At 43.0% G+C, this 12,021-nt stretch overlaps 1 protein-coding gene across 1 annotated transcript in view; it reads left to right on the top strand.

The window, feature by feature from the left end:
- The window catches only part of ofcc1 (orofacial cleft 1 candidate 1), a 569,853-nt gene that overhangs the window by 203,321 nt on the left and 354,511 nt on the right, over positions 1–12,021 (top strand). The window contains exon 14 of the mRNA XM_059985698.1: positions 4,104–4,228. Within this exon, the coding sequence (XP_059841681.1) occupies positions 4,104–4,228 (125 nt within the window). The remainder of the gene's footprint in view (positions 1–4,103; positions 4,229–12,021) is intronic.

Raw genomic sequence — 12,021 nt, 5'->3', positions numbered from 1 at the left:
CCTTCTTTGTAATAACGTACATTAAAACTGCAATAATCTCTCTAACTATTCAAAATCCCTGTAGCTCCCTATCTGGGCTAAAAGGTAGTATTTGCAATTTCCTCTCACCTGGTATCTGCATTCCTTTTAAGCTCACCTGCTTCTGTTGGCCACACTTCCTTGAAATTTAGCCAGTTCTGTTTCTCACACTCCCTTCAAACTAATTGGGTTCACCAAAATATGTCTTTTAGAAAAGTGAATTAAGAATGTGTTGGAGTGTTAACAAATTGCCCAAAAAACTGATGAGTCCAGTACTGCCAAAGTCCCAAGCATACTGGATTATTGGATCTTTGCTCTAATACCTCAAGGTTTGAAGTCTCATTATGCACAGAGCATAAGTTTACAGCCATGAGTATAAACCAGTATCTCTTTCATTGAACATGTAGTGGCATAATGCATTGGTAAAAATATCGCAAGTAATTACAAATGTTCTTGCTGTAATATATCCAGAAAGTACGCTTTGTTACATGAAGTCTTACTGTTTTTAATGGTGCACAATGTCATAATTACAGATTGGCAAACTACTTTTTAAGTATGTTTATTTTTCATTCAAAAAACTTAAACCTTTCAAATAAAATAATTATACTTTTATCATGATATTCCATCATCTGTCTTAACCTTACTTGACTTCCAGTGGAGCTGAATTTGAAGCAGAATCATTTGGTACAATTTTTACTCTAGTCTATCCACTGAATTGCCTTTTGATTTTTCTGATCCCTTCCTTACAATATTTAATTGATCATCTCAGCCTCTCTTATAGACGTAGGCTTGGTAGTTTTGCAAAGAGCTCGGTCTCTGTTGTGCTGCCTGAGCCTTTACTATATGGCTAATGTCAGCCGTTTACAGGACTATTCAGTCAACTGTATTGAGCACAAAATAATTATTCAGCTGACTTCTGGCCTGTATTCATGCTACTGTAACTGTAGGAGCCATGTATCTGTAAAAGGATCCAGTGCTTCCCCGGTGCATTTGACAAATTAACTCTTTTCGGGCTTTCAGCTGGATACGCATATCGATTATAATTGATGTTTCAATGACAAACTCTGCCATCTTCTTCAGGGATGATGCCTGGGCATGTCTTGCCTGGTGATATTTATACTCCTATAGTCCATCCCTTCTGATTGGTTAGTCTTCATCCAATCAGACTTCCATTTCTCCCACCTTGTTTACAATCGAATTTCAATTCTTCCTTGGAGCGAGACCTTTATTTTCGTTAAAATTCTTGTTCTTTAGTTTTATTACCACGGCTCCTTTTACCAAGTGGTCCCAAAAGCCATTGGCAGGGCACCGTAGCTTTGTGCCCAAACATCAAGGTGCACAGGAGGTGTATCTATTTGGGTTACCCAGAGAAATCAGCGGTAGCAGAATACAGCATTCGCAATGGTCATAGGATTGACATCGGCACAAATGCTAATCCTGTCTGCCCACCTTAGACCTGTATCTCTTTATGCCATCCCTGTCCAAGAACCCGAGAATAAAAATCTGTTTAAAAGGAAATTTTAATCTGTGATTTTTTTTAAAAGTTGAGATTGTATATATGGCCTACTCCGTACACTGTCAGGTGATGGCCCAAGAGAGACACAGCAGCAGAACAAACAGTTCACCGAGTATTAATAAGCACTGTACAAACAAAAGGAAATATAATAAATGTTAGGCCAACAGGACCACCAACTAAAACTCTCAAATTTAAATCTAATGCTGTCACCGTGGCTCAGAAGCAGTAACTTAATACTAAACTAATACTGCTCCTTTGTAGCATTAATCTAAATTGTAAGCTTCTTTCCTGGAACATGGACAAGGTAGACGGGGATCAGTGCTGTCACTATGCTTTGGTCAAGACTGAAATAAGAGGACGAGTTAAAATACAAGCACAAAGAAACTCTAATAGCCTGGAACGTGCATGCTCACAAGACTCCGGAGACACTGGAGACCTGTGCCCACTGGGTGAACGGTTTGTTCAGATGTTATGAGTCAGAACACAAAAACATTCCTTTGGACCGTACCCCTTTCAATCAATGAGATACTAGACCTTGCTATGCGCTCGGTGGGATTTCAGGAGTTACCACACAAAATAGGCCAGGGACCCATCTATGAAGAGGAGAAGTTGGGGGGGGGGGTGGCGGCGAAGGGAGGAAGTCACAGCTTGAGCTGGGAAGCATTGAACACTGGTTGAATCTTCATGGAGGATGGTAGGTGCAGCCTATTGGAGGCTCCATTGATGGCCTTCTCCACAATGAATGGTCGTACGTAGCATAGGGCCAACTTGCGGCTCTCAACTTTCGAAGGTAATCACCAGATGCCAGTTACACGTTTTACCCTGGTTTTTTACCCTCACCTATCGGCGGAGCTGATCAACTTTCAATGTATATTCTTACCAAGTATGCAGCAGGGTAGCCCTGGCTACGTGGGAGTTTCAACACTTGTCCATCAAAATCCTGGTGAGTGCATTTATGGAGGCTGCAATGAAACTGGAATTTCTGATGAAGCAGTGACAAAAGTTTGCAAAGCCCACGAAACACTTCACCTGTTTGACTGTAGATGGTTTGGGCCACTCTGTGACTGTCTGAAATTTACATGAGTCCATTTGAACACTGGAAGGGGTGAGAATATAGCCCAAGAGTAAGCCTGCTCTTTGTAGAACTCACACATCTCTGGCTTGGTATACACATCTCAGGACCATGCTGGATGCGTTCCTGATGAGAGCGGTAATAGATGAGAATGAAGTCCAAGTACACAAAAACAAACTGATTCAACATGTCCTGGAGCACGTCATTGTCCAGGGCCTGAAAAGTGCCCAGGGATTTGGCTGGATGAAATGGCATCACAAAGTACTCATTGTGGCCAGTGGAGGTGTTGAATGCTGTCTTCCACTTGTCCTCTCTTCGGATGTGAGTGAAGAGGGTAGCGATTCTTCACCATGATATTGTTGAGGGGCTGATAATCAATGCAGGGACAGAGCTTGAAAAAGACAAAGAAGCATAGGCTCCTCCGCCAATTGTGTACTATGTAGTGAGGGAGAGGGTGAAGATGGACCATGATCTTAAAATGTAGGAGGCTTGGGGCATTCTCTCACTCTGCCATTCGGTTGCCCAGTTGTGTATTCAAATTGCCAGATTTATCAGGTCATCCAGGCTGTCCAGTTCATCATGCACTATGGTCTAATGCAGGGCACCTTTCCTTCAGCCCTCATTGGAAAGCAATGATGAGGGATCTCTCGTTCCACCCCATCTCAACCACAGTCGCGCATAACTTTACTGCATCGTCCCTCACTGTCCATTTCCCGTGACGTAGGTCTAGGAGTTGGTGGACAGCCTTACTGGAAGATCAGACACCCATTTGAACTCAACTATGAATTGTTGGAAAGACTGGATTGCAGGGAAACCTTGTTCTTGTAGAGAATAAGACAGGTTGAGTGTGGGTCCATCCAAGAGATTCTCCATGTGAGCCAGTTTACACGCATCATCACCGAACCGACCTGACTGGGCGTGGAAAGTCAGCTCGCACTGGGTAATAAAGTTGCTGTAGCCTTTATGGTCACTGGAGTACCTGCCTGGCGGAGGAGTAACTTAATAATAAACTAATACCTACTTCCTGGGACATGGACAAGGTGAGCAGGGAGTGTTGCCATCGCTATGCTTCAGTCAGGACTGAACAAGACTGAAGTGAAAGGAAAGGAGTGAAATGCAAATGCTAAGTAACTAATTGGCTGGAACATGTGCACTCAGGGTGAAAGAATTCTTCCTCAGACCCTGCTTGCGAGGGTGCCCAGACTCTGTGGCTGTGGCAATTTCTACTCCTGTTTTTAATTGTTCTCTATCCTGGAACCAATCTAATGAATTTTTGCTGCACTCCATCTCTGGCAAGTATATATTTTAGATATGTCCCTCTTAGAGCAAGTTGTTGACTTTCCCCAAAACATCCCCAATGGGAGGCTTCGCATCAGTTTTCTTCAGATAACATTGAAGGGGTATCAAAATGAATGTTTTTAGTTGTGAAGCATCTGTTGCTAGTGGTGCAGCAGTTTTACAGTAATGGACATTCCTCGTTTTGCCTTTTGTTTGCAGGGAAGTCATCATAACCTGGCTGAGTTTAGTGGGAAGGACAAATGCCAGAGCCCTGTTGAACAAAGCAGATCCTCTGCAGAGTCACCATGCCTAGACGACTTGGACCAATACCGATTCTCTGTTGTGTGAGTGCTGGTTTAAGACTATCCATTCTTAAATGTAGTCAGAGCTTTGCAGTGCAATCTTCAAAAATGCTTTCATTACCTTTATCTAGGTTATCCTTTTGGCACCTAGAACTAGGTTTAATTGGTTCCCTTCCTAATCTGCTGCATAGCTCAAAGCAGGAGGATTATGGTACCTGTTCTTTGATTGACTTCTCTATTATGAAAAGATCAGTGTTAAAAAATTGTGTTAATTAGATTAGCTAGGTACAAGAATAAAGTTAAAAGTGCCATTGTCTAAAAGAAACTAAATCTTACCTTTGAATACTGATTATGTGAGGAAAAAGTGTATGCGTGTAGTTTAACTGTGTACAAACCAGAAGAAAATACAGTCTGATCTTACAAAGAGTCACACAGCATCAAAACAGTTTGTACAATCCTCCATGTGAATGCTGACCACCAAATACTTTTCTAATTGCATTCAACATCTGTAGCTTTCAATATGCTGGCCATTTAATTGCTCATCTAGATACTTATTAAATGTTATAAGACTGCATACCTTCACTACCCGCTGAGTCAAAGTATTCCTCATTCCACCCACTCTCAGGGTGAAAGAATTCTTCCTCAGAATCTTTTTAAACATGTATATCTTTACCTCCCCCCTTCTACTTTCCACACTCACTCCATCTGTGATTCCCCTGTCCATTTGACCCTTCCTTCTAATCTCCCTCCCAGCACTTATCCCTGAAGTGGCCTAAGTGCTATACTTGCTCAAACATCTCCTTCCTTGCCTCCATTCAGGGCCCCAAACAGTCCTTCCACTCTTCACCCGCGAGTCTGCTGGGGTCTTCGCCTGTGTCCGGTGCACCTGATGCTCACTTCCTCTACATCGGTGAGACCGGTCGTAAATTGGGGAACCATTTCATTGCGCACCTCCGTACATCCGCCACCACCTGGACTTCCTGTTGGCCAACCATTTTAATTCTGATTCCCATCCCTGGCCACCTCTTGCGCCAAGATGGATCCACCCTCAGAGTAAAGAAACATAACCTTGTATTCTATCTGGGTAGCCTCCAACCTGATGGCATGAATATCGATTTCTCCTTCCAGTAAGCTTATCCTACCGCCAATCTTTCCTCTATTGCCCACTCTGACCTCTTACTTCTTCTCACCTACCTATCACTTTTCCCTGGTTGTAAGTGTTCTTGTGTATCATTTGTATGGAAAGCATTCTGGGGCATGGATTACCATCCCGTGTCAAACATTGTACATTTCCTTCTTCTGCTGCCTCTTTGGTCTACACGTGCAGAATGGAAACAGAATGGACCACAAACAGAGAGGCAGGCTTTAACAAATTTGGCACAACACACAAGCTGCTGGAGGAATTCAGGCTCATTTTGACCCAAAACACTGAATGTCCATTTCCCCCCACAGATGCTGTCTCGCCCACTGAATACCTCCATCAGTTCGTGGTTGCTCCAGATTGCAACATATGCTATCTCTCGTGTCTCCTCTTAAAGTGACCCAGCAGTAACTTGCATCTTTGATGGGGGTGCAATTAAAGTGACCACTCATAGGGTCAATTCTGAAAATCTGAAACCATCTTTTGAGTTCTATATTAGCACAAGTGCCCAAGGGTTCAGATCCTCTTTCCGATTATACAGATTTGTTATCATAATTTCAGGGTGGTGTTACGAACCCCATAACTGGGTGTCTTACCAGCAAAGATAGAAGTATCGATTGGAGTCTGGTGATACTATTTTCAACAGTATTTATTAGTAAAAATACACAAAAATAATATCAATGTAAATATACAGATAATATACGTCATCAATACTAAACCTAAAAGTGCGGGTATAATAATAATCAATAAGAAATAAGCTCTGTCATTGTCTAGGGGATAATGAATTGTCAGATGGAAATATAAAGCTCAGTTCAGTTCATGCAGGCTGTGGTAGTTGTTGGTCGTGATGTTTCAGTTGTTGGAGAGAGAGAGAGAGAGAGAGAGAGAGAGAGAACAGTAACAGTTATTGACTTGCCAACTTTCCTTTATGATCTTGATCCGTCGATGCGTTAATGTTGTGGCCATTCACGTAGGACCCCTTTGTCCTTTAGCTAGATAGTTCTTCCGTGTTGGACTCGTCACCCAGGCAAGGTGGACACACACACAAGCCCCCCACCTGTCTCGTAGTGTCTCTCCTGGTGCGTCTGAGGGGTGTTCCCCAGACCTTACTTTTATCCCCACTCATGGGGTCCCAGGTGTCAATCGGGTTGTGATGATGCAACCCATCAAACCAGCCCACTCTGGTTGCCCCCTGAAGGATTTCAATGAACAGAACAGTACCTAGTACACAAACCTTCTCCAAAAGACAATAGCAGTAATCAATGGTTCCGTTCTCTTTTGCTAGCTGGAGACATTCCACCTTAGCTGTGCCGCTCTCTCATAAATTTGTATGAACTGTTATCAATAACAACTGTCTTGGCAGCTTTCCTGTGTCTCTCTCATCTCCCCTGATAACAGCATCGGAATAGTAACGATTTGCGATTCTCCAAAAGGGGGGGGGGCATTGGCAATTCTGTACCCTTCTGCCCATCAGAGTTGTTGTTCATTCATAACACCCCCATCCTTCTAAGAATTTTCACCAAAGGAGAAAATTAACTAATACAGAGTCTTACAGAATTACAGAATCGAACACAATACCAAAGAATTTTTAACTACAGAGTAATACAGATATACATTCAACTTAGCATCTAAACAGTTAGCGATTACATTGTCACTTCCTGTAATGCCTTAATATCTTGTAACTTACTGAATTCCTATAGCATCGGACTCCAATTTAATAACCACCTATTTTTATTGCTTTTCTTCAGCAAAACAAAACTAAAGAGTTGTGATCTTAGCTTAAGTGTATATTACAAAATGTGAGCCAATACATGTGTGATTATTCTGTAGTACAATACAAAAGTTTATGCAAATACTAATCTTTATTTTACTTTTAAACTTAACAGTCAATCTTCCATGGTGTTGTCTTTATTATTTACATGCTTTGTCGAAATCCATCAAAACCAGATCCTGTTATTTAAAGTGGCATTTTGTCAACCTTCGCCTCTTTTCCACTTAACTCTCACGTGGTTAGCTTGCTCACTAGTGTGGAATAGGCTTTCGCATACTCCTTTCATAGGAGTTAACTTATCAACAATGTTTTCCAAACTTAACCCATTTTCTGAACTTCCACATGATTCTTTATTTTTAAGCAAGTCATTAGTTTTATCTTCAGGACCCTTTCTTCTATTAGCTTTCAGTTTAACATCTGCAAGGTATTTACCTTTAAATTCCAAAACAAACTGTAATTGATTCACAGGCACCTTGTTACCAAGCCATTGTTCCTTCAGCCTGTTTACTGCTTCTGAAACCAATCCAGACTTTAAATTTTCTTTATTCAGTTTAGGAACTACACTTTTCCCTTCTCCTTAAATAATAATATCCACATCACCAGCTCCCATCTCCTCACTAATTTTTAACGCACTTTCTACCACAAACAACTGGGAATTCTCACTTCCCACTGGTACCAAGGTTAACCCTCTCTTCACTGAACCAAGTCCATCTGTCCCACAAGGACTGCATTCCTTTTCAACTAAATTAGATACCTCAGACTTTTCCTGAGTTTCATTACCAGGTTCACACTCAGATGGGACATCTGCCTCTTCCAGGCTTTCAATGCCCGTCCCTTTTCAAATTCTAAGTTCCCCTGATCCTCCCAGTTACTCTCTGGGCAACTCCCTTCCACAATCCTGAGGGCTGAAACAACCTCATCTGCCAACCCAGCAGACTCCTTCAAGGTAATGGCATCCTTTTCATCTAGGACTGCCCTTATTTCATTATCGGGAACACATTTAAAATGTTCAACTTCTTCAAACAGTTCTGTCAAGCCAGACAGATCATCCTTGTCCAACCCTGGACCTTTTTTTTTCTTTCTTTTTAAAAAATTTTTTCAACCACTCGGCTCGTTCCCCAACCCTCCCTCCCTCCCAACAACCCCTCGGCTCGTTCCAACCCTGGACCTTCTAACTGCCTTATCTGTTTCTCATCTTTACTCCGTGCCTCTATACATTCCCTCCCGGCTAAGGGTAGGTCCACCTCCTCTCCTTTACTCTCTTTCACCTCCCTATTCTCCGTTTTACCATCCCCTAACCCGTCTTGGTACAGGGTCGGTAAAAACGTCTCAACCAGATCGACACTGGACTGATTTAAACTGGTCTCTTTCTCAGCTGCCTTTCTTGACATGCTGCGAGTGGTTGCGCATGCGGGATAGATCTTGGAATCTAGGGGCGGGTCCTCAATACTTACAAGCTGGCTTGGCAGCTTCATTGTTGACCACACCTCACCACCTGCTAAATCGTTACCAAGAAGGACGTCTACGCCAGCTCTCGGTAATTCTGATCGCACCCCTATTTCAACTGGTCCAGATACCAGTTCACAATTTATAATGATCCCATGCAAAGGCACAGCTTCTGTCCCTTTTCCCATGCCTCTCAAAACTACCTCTCCCGTCTCTGGACCAAAATCTGGTACCTTACTGAGAATCAATGACTGCTCAGCTCCAGTATCTCTCCAGATCCACACTGGAACTGGTGTTTCTCCCTCTTTCACAGACACGGTCCCTTCTGAAATAAATTTCTCACGCGCCTTTCGTATTTTATCTACCTGGGGCTTTCATGTCGATTTGCTGATCAACACAATACACCCTGTAGGGACTGCTGCATTCCCTTTTCCTGTCTTCTTCCTCGGAGCAAAGCACTTAGATGCAATATGACCAACCTTTCCACAATTAAAACAGGTCAAGCCAGGAACCCTCCTGCCAGCCTGCCTTTCTTCCTCCTTACTTTTACCACTAGCTCCCGGCTTAATTCCTACCTCAGCCGGCGGGCTTTCTCTACCATTCCTACCGCCTTTCTGGTAACTCTTATTCGAGGAAAACATTGTCTTCTGGGTTAGGGCATATTCATCTGCGAACCTGGCAAATTCTGATATAGACTTATTCGGCTTCTCATTCAAATACGTCCGGATATCATCCGAAACACAACCTTTAAATTCCTCAATCAGAATTAACTCCCTGAGATGATCGAAATCCTCCTCCACCCTTTCTGCCGCACACAAACGATCCAAGAGCACACCCTTCTCATAGGCAAACTCTGCATACGTCTGATTCCACACTTTCTTTAAATCTCTGGACTTCTGTCTATATGCCTCAGGAATTAATTCACAGGTCCAAAGGATGGCCTGTTTTACTTCCTCATAATTCTCATACTCCTCCACAGACAATGCCATATATGCCCGTTGTGCCTTCCCTTTTAACACACTTTGTAACAACGCCACCCACTGATCTCTGGGCCACTTCTGATTCACTGCCACCTTTTCAAAATGCAAGAAATAACTATCAACATCTGTCTCCTTGAACGGAGGTACTAACCTAAACACCCTACTAACATTAAACCTCTCCTCTCTGTCTGCCCCTTGGACCCTTCTCTCTTGCTTTAACTTCTCCATGTCCAGCTCATGCTGCCTCTGTTTCTCCTTCACCTCATACTCCCTCTGTTTTTCAGCTCTTTCCTTCTCCTTTTTAGCTCTTTCCTTCTCCTTTTCAGCTGCTTCCAGCTGTTTTAACCTAAGTTCATGCTCCCTCTGTTTTTCAGCTCTATCCTTCTCCCTTTTCTCCTCTAATTCCTTTAGCTGGAGCTCATACTCCCTTCTCTTCTGTTCCACGTCCAGCCTCAATTTTTCCAACTCTAACTGAGCCGTCCCAATAGCTGGTACCTTTGCAGGGATATTTGCCAATACCTCAGCCGAAAACACATCCTTCTTAATATAATACTGAGTTATGGCCCTCCGCATCTCCCACTTTTTCATTGACGACCTCACCTCTGTGAGATTTAGTCCTTTCGCAATATTTACCAAGTCCGTCTTTGTGGCCTCCTCTAGCGCCTTCAAAGTCGGGTTTTGTGTAAATTCGTCTACGTCCATCTTTGCTGGTTTCCCGTCTGGTTACCCACATAACCAGATCAAAGTCTGGACTTAAAAGCCTGATTCACTGGCCCTCCAATTTGGTATCAAATCTCGAGATGAGGCCCCAAGTTGTTACGAACCCCGTAACTGGGTGTCTTACCAGCAAAGATAGAAGTGTCCGTTGGAGTCTGGTGATACTATTTTCAACAGTATTTATTAGTAAAAATACACAAAAATAATATCAATGTAAATATACAGATAATATACATCATCAATAATAAACCTACAAATGCAGGTATAATAATAATCAATAAGAAATAAGCTCTATCGTTGTCTAGGGGATAATGAATTGTCAGATGGAAATATAAAGTTCAGTTCAGTTCATGCAGGCTGCGGTAGTTGTTGGTTGCTGTGTTGCAATTGTTGGAGAGAGAGAGAGAGAGAAAACAGTGACAGTTATTGACTTACCAACTTTCCATTATGATCTTGATCCGTTGATGCGTTGTTGTTGTGGTCATTCACATATGACCCCTCCGTCCTTTAGCTAGACCGTTCTTCTGTGTTGGACTCATCACTCAGGCAAGGGTGGACACACACACAAGCCCCCCACTGGTCTCATAGCATCTCTCCTGGTGCGTCTGAGGGGTGTTCCCCAGACCTTACTTTTATCCCCACTCATGGGGTTTCAGGTGTCAATCGGGTTGTGATGATGCAACCCATCAAACCAGCCCACTCTGGTTGCCCCCTGAAGGATTTCAATGAACAGAACAGTACCTAGTACACAAACCTTCTCCAAAAGACAATAGCAGTAATCAATGGTTCCGTTCTCTTTTGCTAGCTGGAGACATTCCACCTTAGCTGTGCCTCTCTCTCATAAATTTGTATGAGCTGTTATCAATAACAACTGTCTTGGCAGCTTTCCTGTGTCTCTCTCATCTCCCCTGATAACAGCATCGGAATAGTAACGATTTGCGATTCTCCAAAAAGGGGGGGGGGCATTGGCGATTCTGTACCCCTCTGCCCATCAGAATTGTTCATCATTCGTAACAGCGGGAAGCCAGCTTCTGGTATTTCTCAGCTCCAGTCCACCGAAAGACTTCCGGCTCTTCCAGCATGCTACTATTCTAAGAGGTCCAGATAGTATGCCAAGTAGTGTAGTTTTGTTAGCAGCAATGAGCAAACAAGAGGTTGTTGCTCTACCTCCTCCCCAAAAGCCTGACGTGACATGTGCTTGGAAATCTTTCTCTAGTAACACGCTCTAGTTCACTGGAGCATAGATGTGCACTGTCATCTAGTGGAGCCCCTTACCCACTATTTCAATTTATGGTGATCTAAGTGACTTTGACTGTGGAATGACTGTTGGTGTCTGATGGGGTGGTTTGAGTATCTCAAAAAGTGCTGATCTCCTGGGAGATTCACACACAACAGTCTCTAGAGTTTTCAGAGAATAGTAAAAAAAAAGTGCAGTGAGCAACAGTTCTGTGGGTGAAAATACCTTCTCAATGAGAGAGGTCAGAGGAGAATGGCCAGACTGGTTCAAGCCGACAGGAGGGTGACGGTAACTCAAATAACCACATGTTACAACAGTGGAGTGCAGAAGAGCACCTCTGGATGCACAACATGTTGAACCTTGAAATGGATGGGCTACAGCAGCAAAAGGCTACAAACTCGTACTCAAATGGCCAATTTATTAGGTACAGGCGGTACCTGAAGTGGCCGCTGAGCATGAATCTTCTATTGTGTGAAACTGAAGAATCTAAATGCTTTCCAATACTTGGAGAATCCAGTAAATTGAATCTCTGTGCTCGTTTCC

The sequence above is a fragment of the Hypanus sabinus genome, chromosome 1 (genome assembly GCF_030144855.1).
Source record: "Hypanus sabinus isolate sHypSab1 chromosome 1, sHypSab1.hap1, whole genome shotgun sequence".
In the NCBI taxonomy this organism is placed as follows: Eukaryota; Metazoa; Chordata; class Chondrichthyes; order Myliobatiformes; family Dasyatidae; genus Hypanus; species Hypanus sabinus.
This window is presented reverse-complemented; position numbering and strand designations above follow the sequence as displayed.